The 20,582-nt window shown below is 40.3% G+C and overlaps 1 protein-coding gene across 2 annotated transcripts in view; it reads right to left on the bottom strand.

The window, feature by feature from the left end:
• The window catches only part of LOC139933808 (uncharacterized), an 80,617-nt gene that overhangs the window by 59,579 nt on the left and 456 nt on the right, over window positions 1-20,582 (bottom strand). For both annotated transcript variants that reach the window (XM_071928025.1, XM_071928024.1), the window contains exons 2-18: window positions 20,367-20,496; window positions 18,166-18,347; window positions 17,487-17,882; window positions 16,036-16,124; window positions 15,361-15,530; window positions 14,067-14,360; window positions 11,708-11,948; window positions 10,539-10,722; window positions 9,444-9,652; window positions 8,328-8,451; window positions 6,758-6,915; window positions 4,693-4,864; window positions 4,371-4,503; window positions 3,458-3,707; window positions 2,659-2,783; window positions 1,530-1,733; window positions 431-624 (exon numbers count right to left, since the gene is read on the bottom strand). In XM_071928025.1, the coding sequence (XP_071784126.1) occupies window positions 431-624; window positions 1,530-1,733; window positions 2,659-2,783; window positions 3,458-3,707; window positions 4,371-4,503; window positions 4,693-4,864; window positions 6,758-6,915; window positions 8,328-8,451; window positions 9,444-9,652; window positions 10,539-10,722; window positions 11,708-11,948; window positions 14,067-14,360; window positions 15,361-15,530; window positions 16,036-16,124; window positions 17,487-17,882; window positions 18,166-18,315 (3,093 nt within the window). In that variant the 5' untranslated portion in view covers window positions 18,316-18,347; window positions 20,367-20,496. The remainder of the gene's footprint in view (window positions 1-430; window positions 625-1,529; window positions 1,734-2,658; window positions 2,784-3,457; window positions 3,708-4,370; window positions 4,504-4,692; window positions 4,865-6,757; window positions 6,916-8,327; window positions 8,452-9,443; window positions 9,653-10,538; window positions 10,723-11,707; window positions 11,949-14,066; window positions 14,361-15,360; window positions 15,531-16,035; window positions 16,125-17,486; window positions 17,883-18,165; window positions 18,348-20,366; window positions 20,497-20,582) is intronic.

Consider the following 20,582-nt stretch of genomic DNA (forward strand, 5'->3'; position numbering starts at 1 on the left):
TCAAGGTCAAGTACCTTATGTTTGGCCTATGAGACCCATTTATATAGCACCTTGAAAGGAGACGGCTTAATCTGAAGACAACCAGTTAAGAAACACTAATGAGAACCCCTTCTCTCACACAAGTGTTCTTGGTTCCTCCAGGTTCGCTACATATTTTACCTGGCAAGTTTATACCTGTTGTTACCGCAAACAAAATATGTTAATTTTGCAACGGGGAAACAAAAAAAAAGAAACAACATTTTTTTTAAAGGACAGGCATGACTTTTGGTCCTAGGAAAAAAGGGCTGACCGACATGTGCGCATGGTGAAGGTTTTAATGCCAATATCCGGCACCCTAATCACATTTAAAAAAAATAAAATCCAAGGACCAACATACTGAATCTCAGTAGGAAAAATATCCTGCATCGAAGAAACAACTGACTACACTTACCATTTCCACGAGGCCGGACAAGATCACCTCGCTCTCCTTCTCCTGTTCCTCCTGAAGGTCCGCAAGGAGACTCGTAATGACTTGATCAACGACGACTTCTTGTCCCTGACTCTTCCTTTTCAGGCTCATCCTTCTCAGGATGCTCTTGATGGCTCCGGCCTCCTCGAGGATATCTCTCCGTCCCTCGCTCTCCTCTGAAGGTCAATCAGGAGGAAGTTGTTTTTAAAGGCACTGGATTCATTGGAAGACTTTGGAATGCTAGGTGACAGCAGACTTATGAGTAATATTTCCATTGTTGACATAGTTTTTGAGCTTGCCAACATACCAAGAACAATGTAACTAAAGTCAGCTGCCACCTACATGTGTAGCATCTCCAAAGTCCTAATTGATCTCAAAGTATCCATTAGCACAAAAACTTACTTGGTAACGTGCAACGGAGAGCATTTGATAGTATAAGACATCGTGAGAAACGACTCCCTCTGAAGTAAAGTAGTTTTTGAGAGAGGTAATTTCTCACTCAAATATTTTAATCTGAGAAAGACTTCAGGCCTGAAGCCTTTCTCAGGCATCTAACAGCATACAAACTTATGCAACGAGGGTGTTTTTTCCCCATTATTTTCTTGCAATTTTCACATATTTGTTATTTTATGCATGTATCGGGATTCACTAAGTGAGAAGACTTTCTTTTGGTAACTTACCAAAGGTGTCCAGTGCCTTTAAAGAGTGCCAACAAGAAGGAGCAATCTCAACCTCATATAGGGATATACTCCCCCAAAAAAATTGGATTGTACAATGGCCCACTGGAACATTCCCTATAAACGTTTTTCATGCAGTGGAAACAATAAGAAAGTACTTGAATCTCCTCCTTGAGAACATAGTTTCTTATTCAGCATTAAAACAATTAGAGTTGAAATTTCAAATTTACCAACTCAGTTTCGCTTTTCAATTTTAACTTCAAATTTGAAACTAAAAAGTCGCGTCCCCAAAAACCAACCAGTGATTAATTTAGAGTATTTGAAGGACAACTACGCAGGTATAAACCTCACTGCTATTGAAACATTGACTTTATGACAGCTTCAAATAATGCAACAATTTCTACCTTTGCGGTCAGGGTTGAGTTTCTCCGCTGCATCTTTAAGATCTTGAAGTCTTTCTTGCCTCGGTCCCTGTGCCATCATATTGGCAGCTTCCCTCAAGTCATCGCTACCTTCGTCAGTCAAGATGCTCAGGAGGAGTTCTCTCTCACGAACGTGTTTGCTCTCCATCTCCGTCAAGACGGATTCACGCCAGCCTTCCATATCCCCTGAACAATATTAAAACACAAAGTTGGGTTTATACGTATATCCAGAGTTCGATTTGTTTTTAGAGGGTCTGGGTTCTTTTGGAAAACAAAAAAAACACAATGTCCACAGATTTACATTAAACTTAGAAAGTTTGAAGATAGTGATGGTAGAAAGCTTCCCTGAAAAATTTATTTGCTGAGGTGCTGTAGTTTTTGAGAAATGAGTAAAATAATGTCAATTAGAAGTAATTTTCGGTTTTTAAAAATGTATTTTCATGACATTGTTTTACTCATTTCTCAAAAACTACAGCACCTCAGCAACTAATATTTTAAGGTACGCTTTCTACTATCATAATCTTCAAATGGTGTAAGTTTAATGTAAATATGTGGACATTGTGTTTTGTGTTACTCAAATCCATTAAAACATACAAATTTGGACTACCAGAATAATGTTACTGTGACGGTTATCCTAAGCAGAATGTTAAGCACGGTCACGATAGTGAGAGCACTGTCATGGTTGTGCGAGCTCAGTCACCATTGTGATAGCACATTCACTGTTGTGAGAGCATCGTCACAAATGTGACAGCAAAGTCACAGTTGTGAGAGGACAGTCATAGTTGTAAGAGGACAGTCACAGTTGTAGTTGCACAGAGTACAGTCATGGTTGTAACAGCACAGTCATAGTTGTGACAGCACAGTCACAAAAGAATGTGAAAGCACAGTCACGGTTGTGATAGTACAGACACAGTTGTGAAAGCACAGTCACCGTTGCGACAGCACAGTCATGATTGTTAGAGCACAGCCACAGTTCTGACAGCATGGTAGTAAGAGCACAGTCGCAGTGGTAACAGCACTGGTTGATACTGCCCCAATCCATGAAGGGATAGAAGTTTAAGCGACTAGTTTCTCGCTGGAAAGTAATAGAACAATGAGTTACAAACTGTACCATCAGCAGGTGTGGGAGACTCTTCATAGTTCTGGTTCTCCTCTTCCCCATTGGCTTTACGGCGTCTACGGTTTGCCAAACGCTCCTTCGCGAGAAGTAACTGACGCTCTCGGTCTGCCTTCATTCTGCAAAAAATTATTGTGCAAAGTTATTGGGATGAGCCCTGTATATATCTGATAGTCATGATAGTGGGCATTGGTCCCAATGGAAAATAAAAGAACTATAAGGAACGGGCAGATATTTGAAATTATTTAGCCTTGTCAATACTCCAGTTTAATAATATGGCAAGGTTGTGGAAAAGATTTGTTTGAAATATAGGGATGCCAATCATCTCGCCCCTTATACCAAATGTCCACCCCACCCCCTGCAGAGTCACCCCCCCCCCTTACAGGTTCACCGCCTGAAAAGTCGCAGAGGGGCATCTTTGCAGGGGGCAACTTGTTTGTTAAGCAGGCAGATTTTTAAAGGTCTGAATTCAAACAAAAGTGTGAAATTTCTGATCCCCCCTTTTACCCATTTTAGCAAGACTAGAGCAAGCTAGACGAGTTGTTGAGACCAAATAAGAACTCACTCCGCTGTATTGAAGTTAAAAACGATCCACTTTAAAGCTAAAGAAGTAGTCCCAGACAATTTTTTACCTTCTGCCCAGGTAGTAGTCGAAAAGCAGGACAGTTCTTTTTATAACTGAGAGGTCTAACGATTTCCACAAAACGGTAGTAGAATATAAAGCAAGACAGTTCTCTACAAGTAGACACACACATGGTGTTACCGTAAACCAAATATATAGACTGAAACTTACTTCTCTTCCATGTTGAGTCTGTTCCTCTCGGACAGTCCGAGAAGGAGAGCAGCTTCATCAAAGTTATCCTCCATCGCCGCTCGTCTCTTCTCTCGCCTCAGTCGCAGGAGAAGAGCTTGACGCTCCTTCTCACTCATCTCACGACCTTGCTGGCGACGGAGCATTGCCATCAGAGCGTCCATGTCATCGTCCAAACGACCCTGGAGGTCCTTTAAGATGTTGGTGCTGCTACCCCCAGCGTCATCAGAATCTGATTTTGAGATGGCGAGTAAAGAACAATCGATTCAAACTTGGGGAAACATGATTTGAACATTGCTTGATGGTGAAATTATTCAGGAATAATTTAATGTCTTAATAATAATAATAACAATAACAATAATACCGAGTGGTGCGATTCCAAAGAATAATCATTACGCTTCAAACATTGTTAATCCTGGTCATACTAGGCAATATATTTCATTCCCTAAACTATCTCAGTTCCCATGGAAGCATACAGTCTGTGCTACAAAGTATTTAGCGCACTTAGCTAAATCATAGCTCCCTTGTGGGAGTAAACAGCCTTTGCTGCTCAGAATGTAGCACACTAAGCAACTTTGCCTTTAAGCAGTACGTATGTTCTACTTGATCAGCCCCCGATTTCACGAAGCGCTGCGACGCGTCGCAAGTGCAAGTTGCGACCGGTTACACGTCATAAGTTGCGAACTCGTCGCAGCCGCGACGTGTCTTATAGGTCTGCGACGCATCGCAAACCCAACAATGCGTCGCTACTTGCGATGAGTTTCGTGAAATCGGGGTCTGGTCTATGAAATCAGTCCTGGTGTCTGAGTGAACCCTTGATTTCATCCACACGTCAAGATCTACAGCAAAAATTATTTAAAAAAAGAATCGGAAAGATTAGACAAGAACAACGTACCAGAATCATCTTCAGAGTCATCTGAGTCTAGCCCCATGGCGCGACGGCGTTCCCTTCGAGCTAAACGAGCTGCCAACTGCTTCTCATACTCTTCACGATTCTTCCCCATTAGCTTCTGGAGACGTTTGCTGTCCTGTCATGGGAAGTAATTAGTAAAATCATAAACTATAGGCAAAGTTTACAGTTGTTTTATTAAAACATTCTATTGTTTTAATCTCGTGTAAATAAAAAAAATTAAAAAAAACAGTAAAGTAAAGTAAAAATTTCATTTCAAAAGGAGGTCGTGTTTTTGTGATATTCTCGATGAATAGTGACCCCTGACCTTCTCAGAGTCCCCTAGGAGACGAGACAGCTCATCCATCTTCCCCTCTCGTCTCAAACGTCTCTCCTCAAGTTTCTTCTTCATCAAGAGACGTTGTCGTTCCTGTTCGGACATCGATCGCCAAGCAGACTCTCCAAACTCCTTCATTAGTAGCTCCGTCAACATCTTATCCCTGTTTGGATAAAAAAAGGAAATTGATTAAGACAAAGCGTGGAGCTGTTCAATAGCAGGATGGGGAGGGGATAGTAAAGCTCACTGATCTGAGCCCTTTAAGAGACCATAGCAGCCACAAGCGGCTTGTATCAAATTGCCAAGGTTGCTGAAAGGTTTGGCCTTATACTTCTGGGCCCAATTTCATAGAGCTGCTTATTAAGCAAAAAATTGTGCTTAAGCAACAAAATCTTTGCTTTGTAAAATCAGATTACCCGCTTAGACTCCAATCAATTGTTATGCTAAGTAAACAACAGATAAATATTAGTCACAAGCAATGTACATGGCATGAAATTTTTGCCAGTAACATGTGTTAAATAAGCGTGCTATTTTCGTGCGCATGCAAATTTTTTGCTTAAGCAGCTCTATGAAATTGGGCCCAGGTCACATTATGTACACAGTGTACTCGTACATGTAAAGAAGTTAAAAGGAAAGGTCATCCTGATATGAAATTTCCCAATGTAGAAGTTTAACTTTGTATCCCAATTTCTAAACAAAAAACTACATTTTCCATGTTTTCTGTTTCGTGTTATTTCTTACTGACATTTTCACTGGAATTTTTTTATTAAAATGTGATTTATGTCTAGGCGTTTTTTGATGACTATATACAGAAGTGATTGGTTTCTAAAAGGATAAAGTATGGCTTCTGACTGGCACCCTTGACCACAGCTTTCAACAACATAGGAAGACCTCCGACAAAGGGCTAGATAGCTTAGTTGGTAGAGCGCCGGCAAGTTAACCCAGAGGTCTCAGGTTCAAATTCGGTTCTAGACATTTGCGATTTGGTTTTTGATCCAGCCAAAATTGATTTTAAAGTTCATACCAGTAGAAAAACACCCACGTCACAAATACTGTCAGGGTCAGGAAATCAGCATACTAAAAACTAGAAGATCGGAATGAATTTGGTATTCCAAAACAAGCAACCATAGACCTCCTATTGTCCCTCTTTGTTTATACTTCAACTTTTTGGCAATAGCTCCCATTTGTTTTGTACACGTTTTCCAACTGTGGACCCAAACCGTTGACTCTTTCGTTTTACGTTTGAATGTGTATACCTACTCACTCTTTATGGTCCAGCACCTGTTATTAATCAAGAAACTTGACCATGATTGATGAATGATTCGATTTTACATAAAGCCACAGGTCCCCAGTGTTGCTTAATGGACAAAGAGAAGGGGTTTGCCCCAACATATCTGGTCTGGCAGTGGCTGCTGAATGTGCCGCAGCAACTTGTAAACCCATAGTTACATAAATGGGTAAAACAAAAAAATTCAAAACTTGTCTTGACATAAACAATGATAAGCGCTATGGGACCACCGTTAAGGCCATTGGACCCTTTCGGTACAGAAAAAAAAAAAGTTCACAGATTTACAAATAACTTACAGGGTTTACAGAAGGTAGTGGTGAAAGACTTCCCTTGAAATATTATTCCATGAAATGCTTTACTTTTTGAGAAAACAGTAAAACAATATCAATATATCGGATACACGGGTGGGTTTTCCCGTTATTTTCTCCAGACTCCGATGACCGATTGAGCCTAAATTTTCACAGGTTTGTTATTTGATATAGAAGTTGTGATACACGAAGTGTGGGCCTTGGGCAATAGTGTTTACCGAAAGGGTCCAATGGCTTTAACCAAGCACTACATAAAAACTAATTGTTATTAATATTAGTATTACTTATTTTAAAAATTGTTTTCAAGATTGAGCCTAAATTTTCACAGGTTTGTTATTTGATATAGAAGTTGTGATACACGAAGTGTGGGCCTTGGACAATAGTGTTTACCGAAAGGGTCCAATGGCTTTAACCAAGCACTACATAAAAACTAGTTGTTATTAATATTAGTATTACTTACCTCAAAACATCGTATTTATCTTCTAAAGCTTGTACCAATTCCTGCTCTTCAGCACTGAGTTCAAAGGTTGAGAGAAGGACCGATGAAACATTGTCTAGCCATTCTTCAACCCTGGCTCTATGTTCTCGTTTCCACAGTTCCTTTAAAGCTTCAGCCGTCTGAAGGAAATTGACATATATATCACTCAAATCTGTCACTCTGTGACGCTCATCAAGGCGCTCCAACATTCAATATTTTTCCATCAAGGTATGTTGAGCTATGTTGTTGAAGTATGAGACCTTTTTCCTTTGTAGCACCTTGTAATGGTTTACAAGGTGCTATGTGGCGCAATATGCAGCCAATCAAACTAGGAACACCAAAAACCCTTTCTCTTTTCGATAAGTGCACTGGGGTGGATTTCACAAAGAGTTAAGACTATAGTCTTATTTTGAGTTAGGACGATCAGCTACCCATCCTAACTTAGGACAAGTGGTAAGTTCTTAAAGGGTGGCTGCAGTGTTTTTTTTTATTCATTTAAACGTTTAAACATGACTTTTTAAACCTGAAATATTTTTTCATATTTTTTATTAAATGCGCAAGTATTTTAAAAATTGTTTTCAAGAGATTAGGGGAACCCACCCCGCCCCTAAAAGGGAGCCTTCATTTAAATGCGCAAGTATTTTAAAAATTGTTTTCAAGAGATTAGGGGAACCCACCCCGCCCCTAAAAGGGAGCCTTCATTTGCCTAAATGTGACGTCATGTCATTAACCCGAGCCGCCAGGCCCTCTGGCTGTGTGCATATAGAGACGTGTGCACTGTGTAGCCTGGTACCTAGGCGCGTGTAGTTAGGGACCAGACTCTTTTTGCCGACGATATGTTACGCAAGTCTAATATGTCGGGAATAAACAAACACATTTTATTGATGTTCAATACATTATCAGAAATAAATGACAGCAAAATTAACTGTTTTATTTGAATTCACTGCAGCATCCCTTTAATAACTCCTAGGACTAGGTTAGGACTATCTTTGAGAAATCAATCACCGGGTTATTTTAAGTACATTACACAACACAAGGGGTCTACGATTTACGTCCTATACGAAGGACGCAGCAATCAGTGCTAAATGTCTTGCCTCAGGACAAAAGTTTCACAATTAGAATCATCAGAGCTTGAGTCCGGTAATCTTATCCGCTCCGCCACGATAGGCCGAGAATGATGGGAAAAAAGAGAGATGAATGAGGGAGAGGGAGGCACTTGTCCATCCCAAGCCATGCTACATGTATGGCGGTTGGGGTCTCTATAGAACAGGATCGAGTGGAAAGTCCACCACACAAACATGACAAACATGTAATCATGACTTTTATTTAAGCCCACGCCACCACATCCAGCTACATACATAATCATTCATTGCCATTGGCTGAAAAGACTTTTAACATTTTCCCAACTTCAGAAATGTTGGTTCACCCTGCGAAGGCTTGAAAATGCCAACAAAAAATTGTTGGCGTTGACTTCTTGTGAATGGCCCCTCCTAATGTTTAAAAATATCCATCCCGCAGTGTTTTAATCAATCAATTGTATTTGATGTCTTACCATGGTCTGCATCTCAACAAGAACACTCTCTACTTCTTGGGATTGTTTCTGCTGTAGATCGGCCAACACACATGCCGAGACTTGGTTGTCTGTGAAGTTATGTCCACCCCTCATATCACTGCGCCTGAACATGGAAGAAGCAAACAAAAAAGACGTTTAAGTGATGTAAGCAATGCATAGACCCGAGTATACAGTGCTAATCGGGGTATATGGGTATATGGGTAAAATCGAGATCTTTATCCCCGATGCAAAACTCCATTTATTAAACCACTGATATTCTGTGTAGACTTTTCCATGGCAACGTCACAGCCAAAGTTTCTGCCAACCGAGGTTGAAAACTTATGGAAAGCCATCAATGCAAAACAAATACAATCAGCTGTTTGTAACAATTTTATACAAATATTCAAACATGTAGTGTTCCATTTCTTTTAAACAAACAACCAATCATGGGAGATATTTTATTTAATCGCAAGTTCGCAGAATTTAATTGAAGTTTCTGTTAACACAATTGAGTGTTTTACTAAACAATGGGCCGTCCATGCCAACCAGCTTGGTTTGTTTATCAACAAAAGAAAGTACTTTTCCGGACTCTGTGAAAAAGAGGGAGAGTAAGTTTTTGAATGGTCCCAATACTTCCACAAGCCAGCTCTAGTCATCGTCAGAAACCTGAAGAGTGAGAGACATATTGGTGTATTTATAGGAATTCAAAGGTTTCAGTATAGGCCTCTCTTAATATTTATACATGAGGTACGTCACAATGCTAACTCAAAACGAGGCGATGGGCGCAGCGACAACAAGTGATGGGGGACGTGCGCCCATAGCCTCATTTTGGGTACGAATTATGACGTCATGCATAAATATTAAGAGAGGCATATAGAGTCAGTCACTGCTCTGAAGGGAGCACTGTGGTTAATGTCTCTGAAAATCTCATCTCCTCACAACCGGACTTTCTCCCCAAATATGGAACATCCTCCCAGTACGCATCAGAAATTGTAACTCTTTGCCATTGTAAAAAAATGTAAAACACATTTGTATCAGATGTCATTTCATTTCATCTCAATGAAAAGGGGCTTTACAAATGCTCTGTTGTATGTATGTATGTAAAATGAAACCCACCTGTTCTCATGATAGAGTCCCGTTCCTTCCAGTAAGATTTTCAGATGGACCGCCCGCTTAGATACGAGGTGCTCTGAGGGGCTCTTGCGCCAGTTGGATCGTTGGCTTCTCAGCTCCTTCAGTCGATCCTCTCGCTGTTCCTGGTTTTTCCTCCGGGCGACAGAGAGCCAGGTAGAGCTCTCCTTGCCTTGGAGAAGATAAATCATAATCTGGAAAACAAATATTCATAAATTTAAGTCTTGCTTGTACAGGGGTCGGGTTAATTGCTAACAAAAAGTACAAATTTACTTTGTTAGCAGTATGTAATTTGAGAAAATAGAATTAGCTGTTGCAAAGAACTTACCAACCAAAAGGACCAGGTCTCTCTTTAGTATGTTAGTTGTCAGCATTGTTCATTCATTCAAACTTACATTTATTTCCATACTTCATGAAAACAGTACAAACAATTTTTTTTCTTAATGGAATAACCAATAAACAAAGCTATTTAATGAGGCAGAGAAAAATAAATAAATAGAGTATGGGGGCATCATCGGAAGCCCAGACTTATGTAGGGATGCCTGGGGACAGACAATGAATGGGGACAAGAACGAATGGACACACAAAAAGAACAGAGACTTGGAAACAAGTAGTGGAGAGCTGTTGATAATAGAAAACATTGTGAGAAACGACTCCTTCTGAAGTAACATAGTAAAGTAATTTTCTACGAATTTGATTTCAAGACCTCAGAATTAGATTTTGAGGTCTCGAAATCAAGCATCTGAAAGCAAACAACTTTGTGTGACAAGGGTGTTTTTTCTTTCATTATTATCTCGCAACTTCGACGACCAATTGAGCTTAATTGTTCACAGGTTTGTTATTTTATGCATATGTTGAGATACATGTACACCAAGTAAGAAGACTGGTCTTTGACAATTACCACTAGTGTCTTTAATATGTAAAATTGATATAGCAGTAATATCTACAAATGTCTCAAATCGTTCCTTTTTAACAGGCCCTGTACAGAGCTTTCTATATGTGTTATTTATAATTTTCTCCTTCACAAAAAATAATTAGAGACACACTAAAAAAAAAAAAATCAAAACAAATTCTCTTTACCTCTCTTTCATAGTTGTGTTTCTTCAGGAGCTGCCTAACTACTTCCACCTGCCACGCCACCACACCTCGATTCTTGCCGATCAGATGGCCGTCATCATCGGTCACCTTCGGTGGTTTCTTACCCTTCCTCTGGTGCAATCTCTCCAGGGCCAGCAACTCCTCCAGATCTCTGTCACTATCAAAGCTGTCATTAAACAAGCCACTTGATATTAACATAGTGTGTCATGGTTGCGCGGTTTGGAGCACTGAATTAAAGTTCTGGCGGTTAACCCTTTAGCCTACTAGCACGCATGCAATATTAAACATAACGTCACATGCTCCTCAGTGCGCCATGAAAATTCAATCGATTTCCGGCCGTATCCAGAAATCGTTGGATAACTGTCGGTGTGATTATTTTCTTGTGTAACACGTTGAGTTTATTTCGCATAGGATAAAATTATCTTATGAATGATTTTCACAGTTGTTTTGTTTGACTCACCAAATTCAAGATTTCAGGTTGGAAACATAGAAAGATCAACAAAAATTTAAAATCGTTGTTTGCGTATGAAGTGAAGGTTTGATTGTAAAATGACTTTCAACCTTTAAACTTAACGTCATTTTTTTCTTATGTGGACCATGTGCTATTTTTAGACGGTTGTCATCATGAGATTGCTCTACCTACGGCTGTTTACTGCGTTTTAATCGCATGTTTATAATTCAAAGTACACCATGTCAAACTGCGCGGGCGCGTGTGGGCGGTATGCATACGAAACACTCAAAAGCCAAAATTCTGAAAAACGTGAGGTCAAACAAACCCGTGCGACAAAGGACTTGTGAAGTCATCGGGGGCTATTTGATATGGAAAATAGCGCACACAAATGGCCAAAGCTGGAGAACTGTGCACAAACCCTATTGGGAAATTGCGCCAATGACGTCAAGGGGTCATTGCATATCTTTATCATAGATAAGCAGGTTTTGACTCTCGGCTGAAAAGCCGCGCAGAGAGGTGCACTTTTGACTTGAATCAGTTATTACTAAATGCAAGTTTTAAGCATAAAATGGTTATAAACCTGTATCTACGATGTTTATTTGGCCAAAAAAAGGTAATAGTTAAAATATTGAGATTATCCTGTAACCCCTGTTTATAAGCAACTCCATAAAATTAGGCCCAGGTTATTAGTGTAATTTACCTTGAGGTTATATACTGCTGTGGACGCTCAGCGAGTCCAGTTGCCATTGATGAATACTCAAACGACTCCCCTTCATACGAAGCAATCAGCTGCTCCGCGGCCAGTGACAAGTACTCGGTGATCATCTCTGCCGAGGTCAACGCCCTCCGGTTTCCCATCTTGAGAACGGAGAGGAGGAATTCGCGCTCTTTCTCGTGTCTCTTGTGGAGATCGATGAGGAGCTGCCCGCAGGTTGTTGCCCCTGACGGTGTCAATAAAGTGTTAACATTATAAGTCATTTATATCAAATAATAAACCACAAGGGAAATTTATAATATTTTACCAGGTCAGTTTCCCTTGGTTTTTTTTAATTGATATCTGGGATACACCAAGTGAGAATACTGGACCCAATTTCATGGCTCTGCTTACCGTAAGCAAAGAATCGGCGCTTACGGAAGCAGGAAAGTATGGCGTCTGCACTTGCGTACATCACATTACTAGGCATTCTACGCTTACACAGCTAGCACTAGCCTTGATTCAAGGCTGTTGGCGCAGTGTGCCCCGGCCCGGTGCGCGGCACGATTCGCAACAAAAACTGCACGTAGTGTATAGACGAACACGTACACATTGTTTGTGTCCTAGTTTGATTGGCGACAACAGTATAGCGTAGTCATGAGTACGGTCGTGTCTTCAACCTCGTGCGTATGGCTCAAACAACAGCCTTGATGGGTTTGTAACATTTTATCGGAAATCCCATAAAAGGGCATGCATGATATGGGCGTGTCAGTCTAAACATTGGCTAATCACAGGGGTGATTGAGAGTGGCGTATTACTGCTAGCAATCATGCCACGTCCATATGTGTGTACACTGTTCGCTAGCTGTATGTATATGTACATGTACTGTACATGTGCTTTAGCAGTGTCGGGAGCGTGGTGTATGTTAGCTATGATGTAAGGGCTCTGAATGCGCTGCCGGACGGTATACGGCTACACCGGTACCGGACAAGCCTTGCTTAGTCGGTGCGATGTTGAACAACTTCGAAGAGAAGAGAAGTTCCTTATAACATTAACCTTGCGTTTCATTATAACACCAGGACTAGCATCATATTAGTACAATGTAGCTGGTAGATTGTCCCTGAATTGGAAGCTGCTGTACTAAGTGTAACGTTGTAGTGGTAGTAGTATGGCAAGAGTTAGTTTATGAAATTGATCTTACTTGTAGTTGTTGTTCAGCCACACACCATCTTCTACCGTCTGGTATGTTTTCAACCAACACATAATTTCGATCCCCAACTTTGTTTACCGCGAGAAACGTAATGAATAATATGTCTGCATTAAAGACAAAATAAACCGCTGGGTTTCTTATCTCATGAAACCAAACATGGCTGGTCTGAAATGGGGAAAACAGAATGTTATTAAGTGTTTGTGCTTCAAGTGGATGGGGTGTATTGTCCTGTCATATGCCCAACATCTAAGAATTCTAACCAAGTAGCCATCTTGCCGGAAACCCATGACACCTGGTACTTTGAACCTTTCTCATACGGAGCAATAAACTCATCTCACACACTGTATATGGTCTAGTTTTCTTCCTTCTATTTCTACATCTATGATTGATGCATTAAACGCGGTTGTTTTATTTTGTTGAAAGCTTCTGTAGTTGTGCTACGATATACTGTTGCAAATTATACACCATTGATTTCCAGCGACTTACAGTACACAACTTTGTTTTACTAGGGTAGGGATTTCTCCCTCGCCTGCCGCCCGCGAGTACATGTGCGAGTGCTTGCAGAACGTTGTGATTGACATCACAGCGAGAGTTTACAGGTCAACCAACAACCAATGAGAACGGGTTGTTAGTAAACATTAGCATAATGAGCTCCGCCCTAAATTTTGGCAGATACTAAACCATCAAGGCGCTACTTAGAAAGTACTCATGTACCGTACGCGTACCGTACAGATGGTAGGTGTACATAGTATGTGTACATACGCTGTACACGCATTATATGCACCGTGTTATGTATGGGGGGTGCGCTGGCGGAATTTAGTGATGGGGACTGGGATTTTTTGCAGGTCATGGCTGGCTGGAGCGCCTTGATCATGGCTAAGCTAGCACAGAAATTCAGCGCTTGCACAGTAGGTAAGCGGTGAATGGTGATCGTAAGCACAGAGTTCAGCGCTAAGCAGAGCCATGAAATTGGGCCCTGGTTTTTTACATTAACCAAACGTGTCCAGTGCCTTTAAGATTGTATCAATGATGCAGACTGAGTGAGTGGCACAGTACATTGTACCTTGACATACACATCTATGGGCACAACTCCTTGAAACACAAATTCATAAAACATAGCAATGCGTTTTTTCAGTGGTGAAGACAATTAACTACCTTGCACTTTCTGAGCATTCTCGTTTGCGAATATCTCATAAATCTCATCCTCCGTCTTGCCGTCAGCCTGAAGCATGGCCACTTTGCTCTGATGGTCCATGGCCTGGCGTTCAAACTCGCTGCGTAGGCATCCCATCATGGCGACGAGGCGAGAGTCGTAGTGCTGGTAGGAGATGACGAGACGTTGAATCTGCTCCAGGTCCTTAGTGCGTCTCAGGTGGTGCTCCTTCATCTGGACGCGGAGGACTTGCTCCTGTTGCTCCCCTTCGGACATTGACGACCAGATGGACACACCTTGACAACGAAGACATAAAAATACAATTAAAATATCTGGAAGTAAATAATATTTGACACAATTCTTTTATCTTTAATAACCCCTTCTTTTTTCAAAGCTGCCTTCGTGAAAACTAAAAATTGATCAATGGTGATCAGGGACCAATTTTATAGAGCTGCGAATACACCTACACAAAGGTAGTGCATTCAGCCTTGCTCCTAGTGGATGATGCCCATACCTTCATCTAGAAAGTGACCGTCTGGCCATGTGATAGGCAATATGTCAATAACAAAAAATTGAAAACAAGTAGGAAACATAGCTAAGCATATAAAAAAATTGTTACGCTTAGCAAAAATGAGCAGGATACCGGTCACAGATGGTACAAGTGACATGGTATTTTGGCTGGTAGACTTATTCTGGTAAGCATTTTGTTGTGCTTAAAGCAGCTTTTTGTTTCGCTTCAGCAACTCTTTGAAAATGGGCCCTAAAAGCAGGTTTTACCGTAACCCTCCAGCACAAAGCTTCTTGGTGAAAACAGAATGCAGAACTCAAATCAACAAAACCTTCATATGCCAGTGCAACATCGTATCTCCGTTTTGTAAGATCGTTGTATCTTGCACAAGAGACACTTCATGCAAAAACTATTGTTTCTCGCCGGCGATTGTGTCTTCGCCTGTGATACATGTTGGCACTTTCTATTTCGGGTTGCACTGACACAATGGGTGTGTTCGATTAGCTTCCTCGGGTCGACCCCGGTCTGCCCCTGGTACGGTCGAATAGCTTTGATGTCATTCAAGGGGCTCACCTGGGTCAGCCCCAAGTGCCCTGCTTGTGGAACGGGATCACTTTGGGCTGGCCCGAGGTGCATGACGTCACCACGAGAGGGTGAGTGACCATTCTATTAGCTCTTGTCAGGGGTTCGCCCGATTGAGCCCCGGCAGGGTCGCCACAGGGAAAAGCTAATCGAACGCACCCATAAATATAGTTTAAAGTGACTGAGAACACTATCACTTGACTCACCGATATGCTTCTTGACAGCCTCCCAGAGCAGCTTCTCCCTGAGGATGTCATACTTTTGTTCCAGTGCCTCCATAAGGTCTTGGACAGTGACGCGATTCCGCATCTTATAATCTACCTCGTAGTCCTGGCCATCGTCAAAGATCAACGCCTCCACCCCAAGGTTCACCCATCTGTGACAAATAGATTCAGCAACAGAACATGTTTATATTCTTGCATCAATGAAAATGTAAACTTAATGTAAAATCTTAATGAAATGGGAGCAATAGGTGTTCACAAGGTCCTAAAGGCTAAGTATACTTTAGGCGTTTGGAAGTTTGATTGTTTTAAAAGTACTATAACCTGTGAAAATTTCATTTCAAAAGGTGGTAGGCTTTCTGAGCTATCACTGAATATCCAAAGCCATTACAATGAACAGGTATGTCTACAAACATGACAAAGGAAGAAAAATCCATAATTGGAACACACATTCTGAGAAATGTATCTGACTACAGTATAAGGTTTTCTCAGATTTAATTTGCGGAAGATGAACATTATGTCTTTTCTATAACCACATTAGTTTGAAGTGAAATGGTTCTCAAAATTCTTTATACTACCAAAATCTGAACTACTTCTAACCAAGTATAAGTTTGTATTGGCAATAGTGATAACCAATCAGATATCTCTAACTTCACTAACCTGTTGAGCTTGCGTCTGGACTTTCTGCGGAACTGATCTTGATACTGGTGCCTGTTCTGAGCCTCTAGGGTCTGGGAAAAATCATCCTCCTGTTGGTAACAAACACAAAATGCATTGAGCCAAGCTGGTATTAAGACACTGGACACTATTGGTAATTGTCAAAGACCAGGGGTGGATTTCACAAAGGTAGTCCTAAGTTAGGACCAGTAACTCATCATAACTTAGGACTGGTCCTATCTCTTAGCATTGCCTAGGACTAGTCCTAAGTTAAGACTACCTTTGTGAAATCCACCCCAGCCCACTTGGTGTATCTCAGAATACGCACAAAATAACAAACCTGTGAAAATTTGAGCTCAATTAGTCATCGAAGGTGCGAGATATGAATGAAACTCCCTTGTCAAACAAAGTTGAGATGCTTGATTTCGGGTCTCGAAAATCGAATTCATGGAAAATTACTTCTTTCTCAAAAACTACGTTACGTACATCAGAGTGAGCCGTTTCTCACAATGTTTTATGATATCAACAGCTCTCCATTACTAGTCACCAAGTAAGTTTTATGCTAACAAATATTTTGAGTATTTACCAATAGTGTCCAGTGCCTTAAAGCCATTATACCCTTTCAGTAAACCTGTGAAAATTTAGGTTCAATCGGTCATCGGAGTCGGGAGAAAATAACAGGAAAACCCATTCTTGTTTCCGCGCGTTTCGCCGTGTCATGACATGTGTTTAAAATAAATCCGTAATTCTCGCGACAAGAATTTATATTGTTTTAATGTTTTCTCAAAAAGTAAGGCATTTCATGGAACACTATTTCAAGAGAAGTCTTTCACCATTACCTTCTGTAAACCCTGTAAATTATTTGTAAATCTGTGAACTTTTTTCTTTTTTTTCTGTACCGAAAGTGTATAATGGCTTTAAAGACTCAAAGACATACAATGTGAAGTAATTTAGTGTTTTTGGTGTATGCATCGCCCACTTCACACAAACTGGCGCCATTATTCATACATTTTATACTTGGTTTTTACAGCAATATTCATGGGTGAACATGGACAAAACTACAGCTTTATAGTTGCCTTTTTAACAAGTAACCCCTGGCCAAAACATCATGGGATTAGCGATCATTTTTTTTACTACCCCTTCATTATGGAATAACCTACTGATTCATACTAAACTTTCTCCATCACAAGCTTTGTTCCAAACTTCTTTCAAGACTCACCCAACAATGATCAACATTCTCGTCTTCTAATTTGTCACATTAGCATCTTAAGGATGGATACCGGCGTGTTATAAATGCCCATTATTATTATTATGATTATTATTGTGCTCGAGATTGAGCATGTTGAGTGGGTTTTTGTTTTGCGTTACTTTTCTTGACTTCAGTCGCCATTGGGGCTAAAAGAGTTAAACAACAATAAAGTACACAATAAGTTACGTTCGATAGAATCACTAACCTGCAGAGCTGCAAAGTCCTTATAACTCTGGAAATCTGATTTCCTCCTCGCCCTGCTAAGTTGTTCCCCTGCAGCGACAATGTCCCTCAGCCCGCACTCCTCCGCCGCCTGAAGCGGAGGGTTACACAGCCAAATCCGAATCTCGTTGAATGTGACGTCGTCGTTGGACATCTCTCTAGACTCCATGAACATCTGCCAGGTCATCATGGTGAACTTGTCCTGGTGCGTGGCCTTCATGAGGACCAAGGCGTCTCTGAGCGGGATGCGGTGTCCCCCGCGGAAATCCAGGGCTTGGAAGTCCCACCAGGCTCTCTCCTCGATGGTCCGACGTCTCTCAAGCTCCAAGAGAACATCGAGGAAGCAGAATTTAGGACATCTGTCTCCCCCATTGCACACCTGTAATAAGTATATCCATGTCAAAGAATACTAGGCTATGAGAAGTATACTATAAGAAGTTACTGTAAATAGTAAACTTGCGGGTACATTGTGTAAAGCCTCTTTTGGAGCAGTGTTGTCTCGACGTTTCAGCAGACGAGCAGAGTATACAGGTCGAAACTTAGAGATCACAACCCCTTTTCAGAGCCAACAATTCCTCTAAAAGAATTGTATACATGTACATGGTTGTACTGACAAGTTTACAACTATTGTTTTTCTGTATTATATTTTTGTGTAATATTACCTGATGTATTGTTGCTTCCACTTGATCAGCATTTATTGGCGTGAAGTAAAACGCTTTGTGGAACTCCTGAAGCTGCTCAGAGTCAACGTAACCACGGCAACTTGGGTCAAGAAGATTAAAGATGGCTTCAAACTCTTCTTCCATCCCCATGGCGATGTCTTGGATATTAAAATCTCTTTTCACTGTATTTTTGATAGGGCCAAAATGAGTTGGTTAATAATCTTGTATGTCGCATATGAATATATCATGAACTTCATTTTTTTTATTTTATTTTTTTTTATTTACAAGCGAGGACCAAGCAAAGCAGTATCATATGCAGCCCTTGAATTTCGTTCTTGAAAGGGGCACAGCAGTTTTCCTCTGGCGAAAGAACACTTCCAACGTGGAAAATGTAAAATTGTATTGAAACTTTGAGTTTGCGGAGTGGATTTTCTGGACCCACGCGTAAGTTTTGAGAGTTCAACGAACACATAGAGCCTAATTTTTGTGAGATTTGATTTTAAAAAATAAATTAATGTAAAAAGCACAAATCAAACTTGGTAAAAACGAAACGCTTGTGTGTGAGATACGTATGATAACACAGGCGTAAGTTTTGAGAGTTCAACGAACACATAGAGCCTAATTTTGGTGAGATTTGATTTTAAAAAATAAATTAATGTAAAAAGCACAAATCAAACTTGGTAAAAACGAAACGCTTGTGTGTGAGATACGTGTGATAACACATAATTTGAGACAATAGTGGAACGAACCTCGTCATAGTTCTACTAAGAGTAAACCCCTGTCCTTCAACCTGGCCTGAACAAAATTTAGCCCTAACTGAAAGGCAGTGGACACTATTGGTAACTACTCAAAATAATTATTATTATAAAACCTCACTTGTTAACGAGTAATGGGGAGAGGTTGATAGTTTAAAACATTGTGAGAAACGGCTCCCTCTGAAGTGACAGAGTTTTCGAGAAAGAAGTAATTTTCCACGAATTTGATTTCGAGACCTCAAGTTTAGAATTTGAGGTCTCGAAATCAAGCATCTGAAAGCACACAACTTCGTTTGACAAGGGTGTTTTTTTATTTCATTCATATCTAGCAACTGTGACGACCAATTGAGCTAAAATTATTACAGGTTTGTTATTTTATGCATGTTTAGATACACCAAGTGAGAAGACTGGTCTTTGACAATTACCAATAGTGTCTACTGTCCTGAAATTGACCTTCAAGATTTTTCTTTTTATCCAAGTGTTAAAAACAAACAAAAACATTTTAACAATTTGAATGTCATTTATAATCTGTTCTGAATAAAAAACAAACAGCAAACATTACATGTTACATAAAAAAAAAAATACAAAATGTACCAAAGAACAACACCTTCAAAGGAAACATTATATTCCAAAGTTATTCAAAGTTCAAGTTGGAACTTATTTTACTTGTTGTTTGTTAGTTCTTTTCTAATAAACTGCTAATGCAAGTTTTTTTTATAGTTTTTTTTATCTAGTGTAGAAACAGAATGTAATGCAAGTCTTTGCATTTTTAACTATGTCATGTGTGTGTTGACTCACTCGACATCATGGGTGGAATATCTTAGCACATTTCAAGATGCCAAATTTCAATTCAATTTAATTCAATTAAAAAAACTTCAATCATTCTTTCATTTTTTCAGGCAATTACAACAGTAGATCGATGGCCCAATTTCATGGCTCTGCTTACTGAAGCACAGAATTGGCGCTTACGGAAGCAGGGAATTCTGTGCTTACGGCAAACGTATTTCACGGGTTAGCGGCGAATTTAGGCTTCTGCGCATGTGTACTCCATGTTGTTACTAGGCATTCTACGCTTACAAGGCTAGCGCAGAAATTCGGCCGCTTGCACGTAAGCGGGGAATTGCGATCATAGGCGCAGAATTCGGCGGTAAGCAGAGCCATGAAATTACTGGGCCCAGATCAGCTCCATCATATAAAAATAGAAATATACAGTATACACAAATTGAAAAATAAAAAGATCATTTGACAAAATGACAAAGCACTTTACTTTTTGCTAGGCGCCAACTTGGAAACTTTGTTGGGGGCGACTTAAGTTTGGAGGGGCGAGAGATGACTGGTTTCCAATCAATTATTAATTAAGTTAAACAAAATTATTCATTTGGCCTGCCCGAACAGCTATTTATTTAATTTGACAATAACTGAAAAATCTATAGACTATAACCTCACCTGGATCCCCTCACCTTGTAAACAGCTAATGTTGTCTTCATTCTAAGTAAAACTGGCACATGCCATGTCGAGTTTTGTTCAAGCAAACTTTCGTTCTTTCTGTAAACAATCGCATCCTGTGGTCCTGTGCCTGTGTGTGTGTGTGTTGAGATAATAAATTGACGTCATCCTCGCTGGGGCAACGTTTAAACAAATTTACCGGTACCACACGATCAA

This window comes from Asterias amurensis, chromosome 2, assembly GCF_032118995.1.
Source record: "Asterias amurensis chromosome 2, ASM3211899v1".
Classification (NCBI taxonomy): Eukaryota; Metazoa; Echinodermata; class Asteroidea; order Forcipulatida; family Asteriidae; genus Asterias; species Asterias amurensis.